General features: G+C 44.7%; 1 protein-coding gene across 1 annotated transcript in view; it reads left to right on the forward strand.

Annotated features, from left to right (window-relative positions):
• The first annotated feature begins 594 nt into the window (after positions 1 to 594).
• Positions 595 to 20144, forward strand: part of SLC22A18 (solute carrier family 22 member 18) — a 98883-nt gene continuing 79333 nt past the window's right edge. The window contains exons 1-5 of the mRNA XM_065403842.1: positions 595 to 684; positions 3586 to 3810; positions 9906 to 10003; positions 12484 to 12629; positions 15644 to 15776. Coding sequence (XP_065259914.1) covers positions 649 to 684; positions 3586 to 3810; positions 9906 to 10003; positions 12484 to 12629; positions 15644 to 15776 — 638 coding nt within the window. The 5' untranslated portion in view covers positions 595 to 648. The remainder of the gene's footprint in view (positions 685 to 3585; positions 3811 to 9905; positions 10004 to 12483; positions 12630 to 15643; positions 15777 to 20144) is intronic.

A 20144-nucleotide genomic window follows, 5' to 3' on the forward strand; every position in this document is an offset into this window, starting at 1 on the left:
CTTACTCTGACTTCAAAGAGGAACATGCCAGACAGAGCAGTTGTTCCTCAATTAATTGGCTCATCCAAAATTAGAGGTTTGAATATTGAAAATCTGGGCCTCAGAGCTTAACTTTAGGCGTACCCTTTTTAGAGTCTTGTCCCTTCGGTATGTTGATCCACAGGCTAGACATGAAAACTGGCCTCTCATCTCAGTTCCTTTCTTAGTGCCAGTAAACATCAGGTCAGGCAAAAGTGCACTTAGGGATACTGCATACAGACTCCTTTTGGCAGTGCAGTATGGAGCACTGGGAGAAGTAGTGGGGTGTGTGACCAAATTCCTTTGGTAGCCTTTACGTAGGCTGTTTTCAGCTCCAATTTAGACATGCCGATCAATCAACTCACTGGCGATTTTTAAGTGCAGGTCAGCAGCTTTTTCTGTAAGCGGCAAGTAATTACATGTTCTTTGGACTGGATTTCTGATTGTCTCAAAATCTCTAAGACAGAGTTTTGTTGTTAATTTTACTCTTATATTGAGTGTTATAATTTGTTCACAGTCCCCTGTCCTATCATACACCCAACCAGGAAGTTTTGTTTTACACTGTTTGCTCCTCTCTTCCAGGAAATTCAGCTGCTGAAGAACCCATTCTTTCATGCTTAGATGAGTTGAATGTTTAGCACCAATCTTCCACAAAACCATCAGCCTGTAAGTAAATTCCTCTTCTTTAGTGACAAATGTGACCCTGGTTTTATAGGGGTTTGACTCTACTTGAGCATGGCCTTTACAATATCAGAGTTGATAACCATGTGTCTTCTCTGTGTTGCTTTCAGCTCTTCATGCTGCAGCTCAGTTGGCAAAATATGGTATTGCTCTGAACTCTCTGACTATGGTAACACCTCCCTGTGTAACATGAAACCTCCACGCATCCCCTTATTTATTTGTATTGTGGTAGTGCGGGCTAAGACCCTTGTCATGGGCCAGGGCCCAATTGTGCGAGGCTCAGTACAAATACAGATAAAAAAAGATGGTCCCTGCTCCAAAATGTTTACAATCTGCCTCCCCGACAGAGTTACAAGGACCATGACAACATCTATGGAATCATAGAATATCAGGGTTGGAAGGGACCTCAAGAGGTCATCTAGTCCAACCCCCTGCTCAAAGCAGGACCAATCCCAAAACAGATTTTTGCCCCAGATCCCTAAATGGCCCCCTCAAGGATGGAACTCACAACTCTGGGTTTAGCAGGTCAATGCTCAAACCACTAAGCTATCCCTCAACCCTGCAAACACACACAGGTCATTTTACAGATGTGCCATTGTCACTGTTTATCATGAGTCTTGCAAAATTTGGTATTTTTCTTAGAGCCTCAGCTCCTGGAGTCAGGTAAATTAGGTCAATTTCCAGCCTTTATTGCAAAAAAAAAAAAAAGCTACAAAGTGTGACCCTACAGGTTCAGAAATCAGCAGGTAAATAAAAAGAGGCCAAAATCATATTGTTTTTTAAATTGCATGATTTTTTTAAAGCCAGTCTTCTGGGCTTTTGGGGACCTGACTCGTGAATTTTGAACACTTGGGGTTGGCAATCCTGGACTGGCTTCACTGACTTCAGTGTCAGTGAAGTCACATGTGAGTGTTTGCAGGCTGTGTGTTTGTGCAGCTCCTACCACAATGGGGACCTGGCTTGATGCACGATCACTGGCTGAAGTTCTATGGCCTGTGTTCTGTAGAAGGTCAGACTAGACCAGTGTTTCTTAAACTTTTGAAAACTTGAACCACCATCAGGAAAATGAAACAATCACCTGCCTTGCAATCCCCTCATGTGTTGTTAGTCCTCATCTCAATCTATGTGACTTCCACCTTGTCCCTTCAGCCAGTCCTTTATGCCAGTGGTCTCCAAACTTTTTTGATCGCGCACCCCTATCAGTAAAAAATGTTTGAGCACGCACCCCCTGCCGCGCTGAAGCAAAAAAAAAAAAAAAGCCACTCGGACTCCCGCTCCTCCTGCCGCGCACCCCTAAGGATCCTCTTACACACCCCACTTTGGAGACCACTGCTTTATGCTCCACCGGGGGCTGCACCCCGCAGTAAGGCTGGAGTAGTAGATCACAGTTATCCCTTCTGGCCTTAAAATTTATGATTGGATCCCAAATCTGGGCCTCTGGACCCCATGGAAATATAAATATATTAAATAATAACAAGCACACATGACATATGTCAATCTACTAACTACAATAAATGGGCCCAGCCATGACTAAGTCAGTAAGAGAGCACCGGCAGCTGATCACCTGTCTGAAACCTTAAAAGCATGGAGTAAATGCACTTTCTCATTGGAGTCAAAGCTCTCAGTTGTTGGCTCTCTGTTTTCCCTAAAGATCACAGGTTGCCCTTTACATTCCCTTTTAGAGCCATAGGGTCCAATTCTGCTTTAGGTGTAGCTGCAGATTACCTTCGATATCTATGAGTGAGAGAGCAGGGGTTGGCCCAGTGTCTGCACAGATCCATTAAAAGTAGCACAAAGACTCAGGGCTTGAATATGATTCCACATCATGTTTCATTTTTCACTTTTTAAAATCAGTACTAATCATGTTTATTTTGGCTTGCCATTTTTTGTTTTTTAAAGAGCCAGCACTTAGAGAAGCCAAAACAGTTGGCTGAAAAAAGCGGTGACTCAGCATACCAGGGGTGGGCAAACTTTTTGGCCGGAGGGCCACATCTGCGTGGGGAAATTGCATGCAGGTCCATGAATGTAGGGCTGGGGCAGGAGGTGGGAGTGCAGGGTGCGGCAGGGGACTCAGGGAAGGGGGTTGGGGTGCAGGAGGGGTGCGGCAGGGGGCTCAGGGCAGGGGATTGGTGTGCAGGAGGGGTGTGGCAGAGGGCTCAGGGCAGGGGGTTGGGATGTGGGGTGCAGGAGGGATTCAGGGTATGGGCTCCGGCCTGGCGCCGCTTACCTGGAGCGGCTCCAAGGTGGCAGCGGCACACAGCGGGGCCAGGGCAGGCTCCCTGCCTCTGCCTGTCCTGGCCCCGCGCCACTCCCGGAAGCGGCCAGCACCATGTCCCTGCGGCCCCTGGGGGAGGGAGGACAGAGGGCTCCGCACGCTGCCCTCGCCTGTGCGTACCTCCCCCAAAGCTCCCATTGGCAATCCCGCAGGCCGGATCCAAAGCCCTGATGGGCCGGGTCCGGCCCACGGGCTGTAGTTTGCCCACTCCTGCAACATACCCTTAAGGTGCTGATGCAGTAAAAATTACAAAGTGAGAGATTGTTGTGCTCTATAATTTTAGCCCTTTGGTACTGAGTTCAACTGCAGCTCTGCTGGGATTCTAACAATGGCCTTTTTCTCTAACACTACGACAGTTCTGTTTAATCCAATGGTTAAATCTAGAACAAGAAACATGAATGAGATTTCTTGTCATTAAAGTGATCCACGCTAATGCCTGGATCAAAGATAACACAGAAGGTCTCCATTTGTAAAAATGAAAAAAAAAAAAAATACTCAGCAAAACACAGTGACTCAGCAGCTTTCATGCACTTAAGCCTCAAATTGCAAATGTGACTTTTGCACCTTGTATGTAAATGAGCTCATGTTCCTAGCTGAAAGTTCCCTTTCAGGTTACATTTCAGCCTGGGCAGTGTGTTATAAGCCATTCCCCGGCCAACATGAATGAAGGGGCCAGCTCTGGAGGAGAGAAACAGGAGCTGATATTCAAGAGAGCGATCTTGCAGGACCAGAACAAGCCAGAAAATATGATCCAAAGGCAACAGGTGATCCGGCTCACCTATTTGATTACAGCCATGGACCTGACCTGCTTGTTCATGCAGATTGGGATCATTCCAGTGAGTACCATTTGAGTCTGCTTTAATAGAGCAGACCACTTTCTTTCAACACAGACTATTTAGTTTTTCAACAAAATTAGAGGAGACTTTCTACCAGGAAAGAGGGGAGAAAGTTTAGAGTCAGATGTAAGTGAATGTAGTGGCCTTTCACATGGCACTCTATGTACTTAGGGTGAATAGATGCACATAAGTAATGACAGGCAGACAGTACTTAATTTGTGCCAGGGCTTGCCGGGCTGAGTCCCAGTACCTCTAGGCTTGGCAATTCATATCCCCAGGACCTTTGGGCTTGTCACATCAATTATGAAATTGCTTGAGCCCTGGCACCTCTTTCATTACCAATTAAGCACGGCAGGCAGATGATTATTATTTATATTGCAGTAGTGCCTAGAGGCCTCCGCCAGACGTATGCTGCATTATGCTGGGCCCTGTGAAAACACAAAGTGCAGTCCCTGCCCCAAAGAGTTTATAATCTAAAATACAAGCTGTAGTAGGTAGGTGAACTAACAAGCAGGCATGGGGAGGCAGCATAAGGTAACAATAATAGAATATCTTAGCGTAGACTGCTTTGTGCACAGTACATATGTGTAATGAGCCAATCAGGAGCCTGTAATCACAATGTGTCACTTGTCTAGTGGTTCTCGGGTGGCAGCTTTCTGTAGACACCATGGAAGAGGTGGTTTTAAGGAGGGATTTGAAGGTCAGTAAAATAGTGGCATTACAGATTTTGGCAGGGCACTTTCTCCACATATAAGAGGCTACGTGGTAGAGAGAGCAAAAGTGTTTGTGGAAGATTGCAACTGGCCCTGTTGTCCAAGTAGAGGTGGGGACTGAGGTTGCATTAAGATAATAGGGTGGATTAGTTATGGCAGGGCTGAATTGTGAAGGTGTCTGCATGGAAGGCCAAGACATTTGTGTTTGATGCAGTGGAGGAGGGGGAGTCAAGGGCGGGTCTCAAAAGTGGTGTTGGTGTGATCAGAACAATGAGTCAAGAAGACGATCTCTGTAGCAGCATTTTCAGTGGCCTAGAGGGCACAGAGTTGTAGGTGCCAAAGCCAGACTGGAGGATGCTGCAGTAGTCAAGTTGCAGGTCATTTTAAAGGGATATTATCACGTAAACATGTAGTTTCCACTCCATTCACAGCTCTGAGCTCTTCCTCTTCTTTTTCTTGTCCTCATTTTTCTTCTCTCGCCTGCTATGAGAGCTCTCTCCCATCTCTGCGTCTCCAGAGACAATCCACTCTGTGCCCCTCTTTCATAAACCAGTCCAACAGTGGCTGCGCTGTTGCATGGTCTTTTAGTGCTTGTCTGTGGGTGACTGATGTAATCACGTTGGACTATGAGACTAAGAAGTAAAACTAACTTTCCGCACAGAAGGAATGCTGACTATTCACCAAGCTGTCTCCAATACAAAGAGTAAACCCACAGAAATATCTGCGCTAGATATATTATTTGCTTTACTCTTTCAGCAGCAGTATTCTCAAATACTGGTTGTAATAAATAGTGAGTAAAACTGTCCAGAAAGTAAAATGTCTTGCATTTATAATGTCCCTCTAAATACCCAAGGATGATGAACTAACATTGGAGTATTAAGTGTTGGCTGGCTACAAGAAGGAAGCTGTTTGCTGTAATTTGAGTGATTTTCTACATATGTACATTTTTAGGCAAATTAATTTTATCCAGTGCACAGTATCAGGTGTTCCAGGGTACTCCATATGGCAATGCAAGGTGGCTCTCTCATTTACAAAATGTGCTTAGTGTATTTAGTGCTGGTGAAAGTGTCAGATTTACAGTGCTGGCGACTCTGTGCCCTGGGGGTATTAAGTGCTTTGGAAGCTTCAAAATATTATGTTCACATTAAACATTACAAAGCAAAAGCCTGAGTCTGAAGCATCTGTCCCTTGGGCACAAGGTTTTTTAGGGTGCTTCCAGCTTTGGGATGTGGAGGGGACTGGGAGTACAGGTGCCATTTTGTTTATGTGATATTTGCTGTTTCATAGATTCATAGATTCTAGGACTGGAAGGGACCTCGAGAGGTCATCGAGTCCAGTCCCCTGCCCGCATGGCAGGACCAAATACTGTCTAGACCATCCCTGATAGACATTTATCTAACCTACTCTTAAATATCTCCAGAGATGGAGATTCCACAACCTCCCTAGGCAATTTATTCCAGTGTTTAACCACCCTGACAGTTAGGAACTTTTTCCTAATGTCCAACCTAGACCTCCCTTGCTGCAGTTTAAGCCCATTGCTTCTTGTTCTATCCTCAGAGGCTAAGGTGAACAAGTTTTCTCCCTCCTCCTTATGACACCCTTTTAGATACCTGAAAACTGCTATCATGTCCCCTCTCAGTCTTCTCTTTTCCAAACTAAACAAACCCAATTCTTTCAGTCTTCCTTCATAGGTCATGTTCTCAAGACCTTTAATCATTCTTGTTGCTCTTCTCTGGACCCTTTCCAATTTCTCCACATCTTTCTTGAAATGCTGTGCCCAGAACTGGACACAATACTCCAGCTGAGGCCTAACCAGAGCAGAGTAGAGCGGAAGAATGACTTCTCGTATCTTGCTCACAACACACCTGTTAATACATCCCAGAATCATGTTTGCTTTTTTTGCAACAGCACCACACTGTTGACTCATATTTAGCTTGTGGTCCACTATAACCCCTAGATCCCTTTCTGCCGTACTCCTTACTAGACAGTCTCTTCCCATTCTGTATGTGTGAAACTGATTTTTTCTTCCTAAGTGGAGCACTTTGCATTTGTCTTTGTTAAACTTCATCCTGTTTAACTCAGACCATTTCTCCAATTTGTCCAGATCATTTTGAATTATGACCCTGTCTTCCAAAGCAGTTGCAATCCCTCCCAGTTTGGTATCATCCACAAACTTAATAAGCGTACTTTCTATGCCAATATCTAAGTCGTTAATGAAGATATTGAACAGAGCCGGTCCCAAAACAGACCCCTGCGGAACCCCACTCGTTATGCCTTTCCAGCAGGATTGGGAACCATTAATAACAACTCTCTGAGTACGGTTATCCAGCCAGTTATGCACCCACCTTATAGTAGCCCCATCTAAATTGTATTTGCCTAGTTTGTCGATAAGAACATCATGCGAGACCGTATCAAATGCCGTACTAAAGTCTAGGTATACCACATCCACAGCTTCTCCCTTATCCACAAGACTCGTTATCCTATCGAAGAAAGCTATCAGATTGGTTTGACATGATTTGTTCTTTACAAATCCATGCTGGCTGTTCCCTATCACCTTACCACCTTCCAAGTGTTTGCAGATGATTTCCTTAATTACTTGCTCCATTATCTTCCCTGGCACAGAAGTTAAACTAACTGGTCTGTAGTTTCCTGGGTTGTTTTTATTTCCCTTTTTATAGATGGGCACTATATTTGCCCTTTTCCAGTCTTCTGGAATCTCTCCCGTCTCCCATGATTTTCCAAAGATAATAGCTAGAGGCTCAGATACCTCCTCTATTAGCTCCTTGAGTATTCTAGGATGCATTTCATCAGGCCCTGGTGACTTGCAGGCATCTAACTTTTCTAAGTGATTTTTAACTTGTTCTTTTTTTATTTTATCTGCTAAACCTACCCCCTTCCCATTAGCATTCACTATGTTAGGCATTCCTTCAGACTTCTCGGTGAAGACCGAAACAAAGAAGTCATTAAGCATCTCTGCCATTTCCAAGTTTCCTGTTACTGTTTCTCCCTCTTCACTAAGCAGTGGGCCTACCCTGTCTTTGGTCTTCCTCTTGCTTCTAATGTATTGATAAAAAGTCTTCTTGTTTCCCTTTATTCCCGTAGCTAGTTTGAGCTCATTTTGTGCCTTTGCCTTTCTAATCTTGCCCCTGCATTCCTGTGTTGTTTGCCTATATTCATCCTTTGTAATCTGTCCTAGTTTCCATTTTTTATATGACTCCTTTTTATTTTTTAGATCATGCAAGATCTCGTGGTTAAGCCAAGGTGGTCTTTTGCCACGTTTTCGAGCTTTCCTAACCAGCGGAATAGCTTGCTTTTGGGCCCTTAATAGTGTCCCTTTGAAAAACTGCCAACTCTCCTCAGTTGTTTTTCCCCTCAGTCTTGATTCCCAAGCTGTTAATGCAGCTTGCTTGATTAAACAGAGTGGCATGATGACACAATCCACAAGCTCCTCCTGTGTGGTGCTCAGAGTGATGTACATGTCATATCCAAAGGCAAACGAGGGGTAAAGTTAAATCATCCCCTTCAGCATTAGCTATGTGGTTAAGAACTTCCTTGTCTGCCTCAAAATGCCAATGTAAAAACAGAGAGACTAGGTGGGTGAGATAATATTTTTTTTATTGGACCAACATCTCTTGGTGAGAGAGACAAGCTTTCCAGCTTCACAGAGCTCTTCTGTAGGTCTGGGAAACGAGTGTCACAGCTAAATACAAGCTGAACAGATTGTTTAGCATAAGTAGTTAACACATATTTCAAGGGACAACTCAAGGTGAAGTGGCCCGTTAACACCTCTGTAGTCATGGGAGTTAGTGGGTTACAGATCTTCATTATTGGGGCATTTAGTGCACTGGGTGCACCTCATTTATGGCTTTTTACAACAATGTGGGTGAAACCAGGCAATCGCTATGCTCTCAATGAACTCGCACTGAAAAATGATAAAAGACAACAACACAATATCCCTCGTGGGGGAACATCCTCATTCTCAAAGGAAACCTTGCACAACACTGGGAGCGTAAATAAATAACTCTGTGCTAGACACTAATAATCATGATCTTAATATAGGCACTGGATTTATGGCTATTACAACAACTGATCCCCTCTCCCTTTTTGTCCTATGACTATAGGGATGTTAACCGGCCACTTCACCTTGAATGATCCATTAAAACATGTGCTAGCTACTTATGCTAAACTATCTGTTGAATCCTGTTTCTGAGGGCGTGACTACACTTGCAGATGTAGAACGCTGGGAGTTAAACCAGCCTTCGTAGAGCGCAGCAGGGAAAACGCTGCCGAGTGTTTACACTCTCAGCTGGAAGCGCACTGGCGTGGCCACATTAGCAGCTCTTGCAACCCCACAGAGAGCAGTCCATTGTGGTAGCTATCCCAGCGTTCAAGTGGCTGCAAAGTGCTTTTCAAATCCGGGGGGTGGCATGGAGTGTGACAGGGAGTGTGTTGCGTGTATGTCGGGGGAGAGAGAGTGGGTTTTTGGGGTCTGAGTGTGTCAGCATGCTGTCTTGTAAGTTCAGGCTCCTCCTCCCCCCCCCCCCCCGCCTCTCTTTCACACACTCACAGCAAGCAATATTCCACACTAATGGCTTGCTTTGTCCCGGAGCAAATAAGCATGCTGGCTGTCAGAAACGGAGCTTTGAAAGGAGATATCCGCATTCCTACAGCCGATTCCAAAACAATGACAAGAGTGGCCACTTGACTTAAGGGGATTATGGGATGTTTCCGGAGGCTGATCAAAGCACAGTAATGCAACACCTTGTTCACACTGACGCTGGGGCGTTTCAGCCGAGGTGCAACAAGCGTTCTGCTTCTCGTGGAGGTGGAGTACCAGGAGCACTCCAGCTGCAGAGTCCAGGCGCTCTAAGTGCCTTGCCAGTGTGGACGGGTCGGGAGTTAGGGTGCCTGGGGCTGCTTTAATGCACTCTAACTCGCAAGTGTAGCCATGCCCTGAGTACCTTTCCCAGACCTGAAGAGCTCTGTGTAGCTCGAAAGCTTCTCTCTCTCCCCAACAGAAGTTGGTCCAATAAAGCTATCACCTCACCCACCTTATCTCTCTAATATCCTGGGACCGACACAGCTACAACAATACTGCATGCAATAGTGTAAAAATAGAGAGCTAGGTCCACAGCTGATGTAAATTGGTGACTTCAGTGGAGCCCCGTTGATGTACGCTGGCTCATGATTCGGGCCAGAGACTTTTGATTTTTATCAAATAGCCTTTATATTCCTCATGTTATATTATATCTATGGGCAAGTACTGTTGCTTTATTTTGCAGGGAAGCACATGATCACTTATTACTATAGTAGTCCTGTACTTATTAAGCTCTTTAACATTCAGAAATGTAACATACTTCACTTTTTCTCCACTGTATTTAGTACTTGGCAAAGAGCCTGGGATTGGATTCAGTTGAATTTGGCTACCTCCAGACAACCTTTGGCGTTCTACAACTTCTGGGAGGTCCTATTTTTGGAAGGTAAATAAGAACCATTCTTGTGAACCTCCCATTCCCGAGGAAGATCAGAGTTATTTTTTTTTTTTAATAAATCTACTTTATTCCTAGTTCTGAATCTTGGGAAATATTTTAAGAAGCCATCTGGATTTACTAAACAGGCTACAGAGAAATAAATATTAATTAAAAATATTGTTACAAATAAATGGCTTTTGTATTAGTTATTTCTCTAAATTTGATTATTTGGATCCAGACAGTGTGCTTAGCCAAAACATTTAGACCCTGCACAGCTTGCAATCTAATGCCTTAATCCTGCAAATCAAGCAAAGGAGTAACTTTATGAACATGAGCAGGACTAGGAAACCCAGAAGATGAGTGTAACTTGGCTTTTTGTTTTGTTTTGTTTTTTGTTATTAACCAGTGCTATTAAGAAATAGATCTAGTGGAAATCATAGAATTTCTGTACCTGATTCGGATCTTATTTACACAGGCATTGCACTATGTCACCATTTGCTCCTGATTTGCACTGGTGTCACTGTGATTAGAATCAGAAGGACTCTATATTTACAGTTCAAACAGCCCTAGCAAAAGGAAGGTGGGGGAAAGACTTGAGGATTTCCCTGTGTTTCTGCCTCTGAGCAGTTGCAGGAAATTGCTGATACGGGATGCATACTCCTGCTCCAAATAGAAGAGGAGATGGCCTTGAAAAACCTAATAGAGATGGAGATAGCAGATAATAGATTATCCCTGTTCAGAGATGCACAAAAGGAGAGGCAGAGTAGTCCAGTGGGTAGGGTACTGGACTGGGATGCAGGAGACTTGGGTTACATTCCTGTCTCTGCCACTGGTGTGTTCAGTGACCCTGGGAAGGTTGCTTTTCTGTGCATCTGCTTGCAGTCAGGGCCGGCGCTTCCACTAGGCGGTCGCCTAGGGCGGCAGGATTTTGGGGGCGGCATTTTGCCGTCCTCGGCGGCGGGGGGTCCTTCCGCTCCGGGTCTTCGGGGCGCTTCCGCGGCGGGTCCTTCACTCGCTCCAGGACCCGCCGCCGAAGCGCCCCGAAGACGCGGAGCGGAAGGACCCCCGCCGCCGAATGCTCAGAGGAGGAGCGCTGCCGCCTAGGGTGGCAAAAACCCTGGCACCTCTCCTGTTTGCAGTGCCAGCTCTCCAGGGCAGGGACTATCTTTTGATTAGCACAGTAGGGCTAACAGGTGCTAACAGGATAGAAATAATTATTATTAATAATAATAGTCAGTTTCCCTACCAGTACAGCCCAGAAATGAATTCCTTCTTGTCTACAAATCTGAGGTGGTGTTAGTGGCATAATTCAAGTGATTTTTTTTTTCTATAAATGTATAAAGCTGGAGGAAAATAAACTGTGAGAAGTGGGTCTTACTTCTGAAGCTCTGTTCTTCTCTGTGGGTGGCATACCTAGTGATGGCAATGGGAGATGCATGCAGGGATGAGGGGAACAGAATACAGGAGTCTAATTAGGATTAGATCCTTAACTGGTGTAAATCAAAGTAGCTGTGCTGAAAGCAAAATTTGCTGTGCAAATTTGAGATTGAAACTTCCCCCAGGTGGTACTGTGAGAACTGTTTGTCCCAATGTGGAAGCAGATATATAAAGGGGAATGCCATATCTTAGTTAAAATGCAAAAATGAGGAAATAGAGATTCACAACAAATCCACTAACTGCATTTTTGCGGACCTCAGAGTATGAGAATGAGTCAATTTTCCTTGTATCTGGACGACTTTGCTTAAAACTAACGTGAAGTTGCAAGCACTGAAACTGCTAGATTTTTTTCTTAAAAAAAACTCCAGATCATGTCATGAACTGGTCTCCTGGGATTACAAACAGCAAAAGCCCAAATTTACTGGGGGCTTGTCTACACACACAAGTTGCACTGGTTTAATGTAAATCAGTTTAAAATCATCCCTTAGTGAAATTGATGTGTCTTTTTTTTAGGTCAAGCCTTACTCTGTTCCCTGCTTCCTTAGTTTAACATAACTAATTTTTATGCCACATCACAATTGTTGATAACCATAGTAGAAAACCCAAACAAAATGAAGATTAATAGAACCCTTTAAACAGCCTAGCAGTGCCTAGTTTGTGGTGACTTATGTCTAGTCACCAATAACTGTTTCTACAACACTCTCGGGCTTTGTCTAGACCAGGATTTAAAGGTGTGTGGTTAGATTTAAAACATTTTAACCAACATATTTGAAAATGCTAGCACAGAATTTTCGAATGCATTAGGCACTATGTTAGCTGGAAGGGTGTAACACCACAATGCTAAATCCTAATCCAGACAAAGCTTCAGACTTCTCACAGGGCCACATTTTCAAGTGCGCAGCACCCACAATTGGGTCCAGGTTTTCAAAAGTGAAAAATCTGATCAATGTTGTGGGGTGGGATGACAGAATAGCATTGCCAGCCTGGATGTATTGTATTTACAATTGCTAAAACAGTTCCATTTCTAAAATGCTGCGTAATTTATATGCTAGGTTTGCTGACCAGTTTGGCACCCGAGCTGCGTTAACTCTTTCATATCTCTCTGGATCTGCCTTCTTTCTGCTACTGTCCGTCTCCACCAGCGTCCCACTTCTCTTCCTATCCAGAATTCCATCCGTGTTTATGCATGGGCTACCAGGTAATGTCATGATAAGATGACCCAAATATTGGGCTCAGTATTTTCCAATCCATTTGTAGGGCCTGACCCTGCAATTCTTCCTCACCCGAGTAGGTTAAAGTTTGTAGAACTAATAAGGGTTGCAGAATCGGTCTCTGAGTAGTTGGGTTTTAAGGACATGAGGCACCGTTTTTAATGGTTAGAGGAGGTGATTGGGATACAGGACAACTAAATTCTGTTCCCAGCTCTGCCACTGATTTGCTGTGTGAGCTAGAGCAAGTCACTTATGTGCCTGGGTGCCTGGGATAGACCACACTGAGAATGCCACACTCAGGGCAGACTGCAAGAAATAGGGCAGACAATCCCCACAAGTGGTGTTTTATTCTATAATTAGATTCACCAAGCCAGTAACAAAAGAGCTTCTGCAGTACCACACTGGTTAACCAGAAGCCAAACACAGTCCCTTTTAGGCATTCCAGCCCTTGGCTCTCATTCAGACAACCCAGCCTAATATAGTGAGAGGTTATTGAAAACCAATTTCACCATGTGTGAGGTTCTTACTCATCCCAAAGGATCAGACACATATCCCCAGGTCATTCTGAATCTCAGATCTTACCCAAATATCACATACTAAAGATTTATTCATAAAAGAAGAGAGTTATAAATGCTTACTAGATCACATACATACAAATGATTGCAAAGTCCTTATATCAGGTTTGTAGCAGTGATGAAATAGGCTGCTGGTTTGTAAATTCTCTCTGGTAACGTCCAAAAGATTGGAAGGTCCTCAGACCATAGTTCAAGATGCTCCTTTTAGTTGTAAATCCACGGTCCAGAGAATTAGAGCAGGAAAGAGGCAAAATGGAGGCCTCTCAGAGGTCTTTTATATCCTTTGCCATGTGCATGGAAATTTACTGTCCCAAACAAAGCCCACAGCCCAGGTTCATAGAAAGTTACTGGCCCAAGATGGAGTTCAGGGTCACATGTCCTTACATGCTTTGCTGACTCACAGGGGCAGCCATTGCCCATATTCTTTCTTAGGCATCCACTGGAAAGGCTTACTGGGTGGGATGAATTTCTTCAATGGCCCCTTGTGAGCTGAGTGTCTTTAATGGGCCATCAACACATAGGTGTCTAGTCCTGATGCAAATCTATTTGGAGGGTGTCACCCAGGAACAACACACATGTTGGAGATACAACTACGTAGCCAATAGTCATAACTCTAGATACAAGGATGATACGTGCATATAAACAGGATAATCGTACTTAGCAAATCATAACTTTTTCCTTAACCCCATACTTTGTGCAAGATTTGTTGCAATTGTATAACTGTGGTAACAACAATGATACAAGTGGTCATCTTTCGTATACACAGCATCGCAGCTTAGTCTCTCTGTGCTTCAGTTTTCCCGTTTGTAAAATGGCAAATGACAATGCTGACCTCCTGGCCTCACCACACCACACCATGGTGTTGTGAAGCTTAATTTGTTCATGTCTGTGAAGTGTTCTGAGGCCCTCATATGAAGGTGCTATAGAAGTACAAAGCGTAGTTTATTATTTTTACTTGGGCTTGAAAAGTTTCACTGATCGCCACTTGCTTGAGCACTAAGCTACTTTACTATGCCCCCCAAAGCCATGGATCTTCATTCCCCCCAATAAACCAATTCACCCCCATCAATGAACGCCTTCACAGGGCACCTCTCCTTCTGCAGCCGCCATTTCCACTGCTTTCCTGAATGTGCATAAAGCTCTCAGCTTCCCAGCATTTTCATCCATCTGGGCCCTATCCTTTTAGATTCTCCCCCGCCATAATTTTTAAGGAGCAGTGTCTCTGCTCCCTCCCAGTCTTCCTGTTAAAGGAACAGCAACACTTGAGCAGCTCTGTTCATTTCCTTCCCCCTCTACCCAGACAGGAGGTCAAAAGCTCCCTGGCCCCACTCATTGCAACTTGCAGTGGGTGAGTGGGTTTTTCCATGCCCTGATTTTATTACAGAGTTAAGAGCTGTGTCTCTTTAGCAGATCAGAATTCATTCCAATGGAATAAACTGTATCAATAAAATAAACTGCACATGTCCTTCACTGCAGTACAGCTATTTCAGATTTCTCAGCTGCATTCACTCAAGTAAGAACTGTCCCAGAATAATTTTTTAGCAACATGCAGTCACACACGGCCTAGCAAATTGCACGTCAGTATTAGTGAGTACCTCAGACCTGGCAAGCTGCATTACAATGGCTTTCATTCGCACCATTCCATTCTGTTTTGCTCCAGCTGTTTGCATCCAGTAAAAACCATCAGGCCAGATGCTCAGCTGGTGTAAATCTGTCTTGCTGATGGAGTATTGCTAGTGGGGGTAACGAAGACCCACACCGTGTTAATGTGGATTACACACAGCTGGTTTAAACTAAGAGAGGTCTTCACCCCATTAGCAGTTGGTCCACATAAGAGGTTCTGAGTCTTTTCCTTCTCCTGACTACTGGACTCTGGGCTGAACCCACAAAGGGTCTTAAGAGCTTAAGGGTATGGCTACACTGCAATTAAAAACCCACAGCTGGCCCATGCCAGCTGACTCGGGCTGTGGGGCTATTTAATTGCAGGGTAGATGTCCGGGTTCAGGCTGGAGCCTGGGCTCTAGGACCCTGCAATGTGGGAAGGTCCCAAAGCTCGGGCTCTGAGCCAGAACTTTTACACTACAATTAAACAGCCCGTGAGCCCAAGTCAGCCGGTATGGGCTAGCTGCAGGTTTTTAACTATGGTGTAGACATATCCTAAGTCTCTTTGTTGATCTGGTCCTCAGACCTTTAGCGCAAATAGTAGAAGTTTGTGCTTTTAGATAAAGAGGTCCTGGGGTCAGTTCCCATTCAGTGGGGCATTGCATGAGGCTCTGGGTCAGTGTTACAAGGCCTGACCTCTGGAAGAGCTCTGTCATTTGCATTTGTGCATGGTCACCTCAAGGAATAGATTTATCATTCAGACACCAGAGTACGTTTCTTTTAGTTCAATGTTTCTTATTAAGTTTCTTCAAATATCTGTGTAGGTGCTCAGATGGTCATTACAGATCTGACTACTCCTGCTGAGCGTGCAGATGCATTAGGGAAGCTTGGACTTTGCTTTGGAGTAGGAATAATCATTGGATCATCCCTGGGTGGGACACTCAGCACAAAATTTGGGTGAGTGGTTGAGTTGTTTTTTACTTCTGTCTTGCAGTTATAACAATTGATTCAGCTGCTGAGGAGTATTTTGTTCTCCCCTCATTTGATAATGTAAAAACATACAACTCTTTCCTTATTCTTTGGGTGCAATTTTCAGCTGCCACTGCCTGATCCTGGGGCCAAATCAGCCCCTGGCACAAGTTAGAGAAACCCTGTGGCTGCTCTAACTTGCACTGGCTAGAATGGTTCTGTATGGGCCATTTCACAGGGATCAGCAGAAGGCAGTGCACTCCAAATCTGCCGCTTCCCCGCCCTGGAATGCCTTCCGTGCCCAACAGCCCTGATGGTCCCTGTACCAAGGGTCAGGAAGGGTTGGCAGCTCTACACCACTCCATGATAATCCCGTGCTGGGGAAATACTCAGCCCCTTTGTGCAGCCCTGAAGGCACAAAGGCATATTATTAAGGGCCAAGGATCAATCACTTTGTCATCTGTGCCACTGTGTGTCACTATTGCTTGTTTTAAATAAGCCTAGTTGTAAATCCCCATTTCTGCAAGCTGGGCTAATATCCATGTCTCAGTTGCTTTAAAAGCAGCAATTATTAAAAAGTTAGTTAAAAGCTACAAGCAATCCAAGTCCAGGCTCTAGACTTGTCCCCATAACTCCCTAAGCATTGAGCAGCAACTTTACCAGTGTATTAAGTGCTATTTAAAAACAGTGTTGTTATAGCTTTAAATCTCAAGCAGGGTGAGGCTCACAAATCACAACATTCTTAGAGGGACACTTAATGTAATGTGGGACTTTAGGGAGGAGAGCAGAGCTTAAGGGGGCCTGGAGAGGGGGAGTATGACAAATGAGGCAGTCTCCCCCCTCCAAAACAAGGATGAGTGAGAGTGTAACCCACACTTGTCAAGTGTGATCATTCCCAGGGCTCCTTCTAGAGCAGAGCTGGGTGGTGCAATGCTCTGGGCGGCGGGGCTGCTAGCTCTTGCCAGGCAGCACAGCTGCAGAGCTGGCCTGACCCGGTGCTCTGTGCCGCGCGGTGGCGTGGCTGGCTCCCGCTGGGCGGCGCGGCTGCCTGTCCTGGTGCTCTGGGCGGTGCGGCTGTAGCGCCGCCAGCCACCGGTGCTCCAGGCAGCGCGGTAAGGGGGCAGGGAGCGGGGGGTGGGATAGAAGACAGGGGAGTTCGGGGTGGTGGTCAGGGGGCTGGGGTGTGGATAAGAGTCAGAGCGGTCAGAGGATTGGGGGCAAGGGTCCCGGGGGGGCAGTCAGGAAGGAGGGGGGTGGTTGGATGGGGTGGTGGGAGGCAGTCAGGGGAAGAGGGTCCGGATGTGGTTAGGAGACAGGGAGGGGTGGATGTTGCAGGGGTTCTGGGGGGCCATTAGGGGACAGGCACAGCCTCCCCAACTGGCTCTCCATACAATTTCGGAAACCCGATGTGGCCCTCAGGCCAAAAAGTTTGCCCGCCCCTGTTCTAGAGCTTTGGGTAAACCTACTAGACATCTTTAAAAGCGTGTCTGCACTTGCTGCTATAGAAAACCTTGATTTTTTTTTTTAACAAGTTTGATAGTCTCAATTCAGTTGGGACCATCATGGTCATCTAGTCTGACCACCTGCACATTGCAGGCCACAGAACCTCACCCACTCACTCCTGTAATAGACTCCTGTATGTCCTTGGGAATTAAGCACCTAAATATGTTTGAAGATCTGGGCCTTAGTCTCTCCGGGCCTCAGTTCCTGCATCTGTAAAATGGGGTTCATAGTCCCTCCCTGTTTCACAAGGGTGTTGTGAGGATAAATACACCAATGATTGTGAGGTACTCAAATGCTATGATAATGGGAGCCATATAAGTACCTAAGAGAGTTAGTTAGTCTTCCAAGTGGGAAAATCCTTCTGGACCCCTACTTGCATTCTCCTCCCAGTATAGCAGCCAGCACCGTTTTCCCTCAGCATTGTCCTCCTCCACAGTCACAAAAAGAAAAAGGCCTGCATTTTATAAGGCCTCAGACTCTTACCCTTTGCAGCATGCTTTGTTAAAAGAGGTTGACAGGCAGGCCTCCCTTCTCCCTCTCTTTCACTGGAGCAAATTTGCTGTGCACCAGTGGTGTGAGTTCATTCCCCAGGTAAGAACCAACTTCTTGATCTTTTCCACAGAACAGACTGCTCTAGTCTGATAACACTAGGGAGGTGAGAGGCGAACCCCGACTCATCTTTCTCTCAGGAGGCAGAATGACCCACATTCCCATGATTCTTAAATATTTTATGTGTCGAAAGAGTTAACAGTAGTTGAAAATTCTCACTACTAGAAGAAATCAAAATTGCTAATAAGTCTTTGTCCACTTGATGCCACTGTTGACCTGCAGTCATTCTTCTCATGATGTAGTAGTTGGGTTCCATACATGACAGTTATTATTGCCATTCATATTGTTTGGTTTTATCTGGATGAATACTTAATATTCATAGAATATCAGCGTTGGAAGGGACCTCAGGAGGTCATCTAGTCCAACTTGCTGCTCAAAGCAGGACCACTCCCAAGACAGATTTTTACCCCAGTTCCTTAAATGGCCCTCTCAAGGATTGAGCTCACAACCCTGGGTTTAGCAGGCCAATGCTCAAACCACTGAGCTATCCCTCCCCCCTAAAACATTTAAGCAGTTTAATTAAAAATTCCATTTTCATGAACTTTATGTGATTCTTCAGGCTATTACTGAGGTAAATAGCTTAGAAAGATGCACAAAAGGTTTGACATTGATTTGAGTAAAAGCCATATCTACAGCTACACTAAATCTACTACAAGAGTTACAATCCCTATTGTTCAGGGCACTGAGGGGCTGATTAAATTCTCACTGAAGCCAGTGGAAAGATGGCCACTGATTTCAATAGGCATTGGATTTGGGCCTTAATAATCAACATCTGAAGTCAGGAAAAACTTTTCCCGGTAATATAGCACTGCAAAACAATGTGCACGTTAATATGCTTCCCAGTGTCAAAGACTGGATACTCTACATGACTAGTTCTGGTATTGAAAATCCTATTTTTGTCTACCTTCCTTTGGTTTGTGTTATGCTTCCATTTGTCTGCATGAATTACTTTGGGCCTTGATAATATATGTAGGATGACAAAGCAGTAGAAAACATCATGTTTGATATTCTACGGTGCAGTGAAAGTGCTGCTAAAATCTCTGTTCTGTATCTACATATTGGTAGCATTCATTTCATTTAAATGGCACAGTCAATCTGTGGAACTCATTGCTAGGGGATGTTGTGAAGGCCAAAATTATAACTGTGTTCAAAAAAGAATTGGATAAGTTCATGGAGAATAGGTCCATCAATGGGTATTAGCCAAGATGGTCAGGGATACAACCCCATGTGCTGAATGTGCCTAAGCCTCTGACTGCCAGATACTTGGACTGGACAATAGGGGAATGGATCACTCAGTAATTGCCCTGTTCTGTTCATTCACTCTGAAGCATCTGACGTTAGCCACTGTCAGAAGACAGGATACTGGGCTAGATGGAGGGTCTTACCCAGTACGGCCGTTCTTATGTTCTTATGTTAAATGGCTTTGAAAAGAACCTCCGTTGTGGCTTTTGCATCCTCACAACTTCAACCCTGAAAGGATTTATCTTAATTCTTTGTGATCTTTGCCTATAATTCAGTGCTACGTATTTGAAGCTGTGATTTAGGATGATCCATTGTTCAGCAGTTATACAGTTCAATTAAATGAAAATTGGGAAAACCTCTAATTCAGGGGTTGTCTGGATTTGAAAGGGCAAATAGTTGTCACTGGATATGGATATGTGATACTTTTGCATGCTCATAAGTGGATTTTCTCACCCAGTGTGGTCATTTTGTCTTTTCACAAGCATTAATTTCCAAAAAGCAAAAATTGTCATAGATTCTCTGCTTTAATCATGATTATAGGTCATGTGCACTTATATAAACAGAACGTCAAATTTGGATGGAACCTTCCTTTAGGGGAAATTGGCAGGATTGTGGGTTTTTCATTTTCCTTTGGGTATCTCTCAGCCCATCGTTTTCATGTCACTGTAAGTGTGTGTGGGGGGGAGCATTGCTGGACTTGTTTAACTAGATACCTCTGTGGCTCCCAGCACTTACTACATAAGCACCTTTCCATCTTGTGCTTTGATGCCACATTTTGTCTGTGTGTCAAAGAAGTTTTCAGATCTATGATGCTTTTCATTCAGCACCATCAGCCACTGGTTTGAAAATGTCCCCTAACAATGGGGGGAGGGATAGCTCAGTGGTTTGAGCATTGGCTTGCTAAACCCAGGGTTCTGAGTTCAATTCTTGAAGGAGCCACTTAGGGATCTGGGGCAAAATCAGTACTTGGTCCTGCTAGTGAAGGCAGGGAACTGGACTTGA

Source organism: Emys orbicularis, chromosome 4 (genome assembly GCF_028017835.1).
Source record: "Emys orbicularis isolate rEmyOrb1 chromosome 4, rEmyOrb1.hap1, whole genome shotgun sequence".
Lineage (NCBI taxonomy): Eukaryota > Metazoa > Chordata > Testudines > Emydidae > Emys > Emys orbicularis.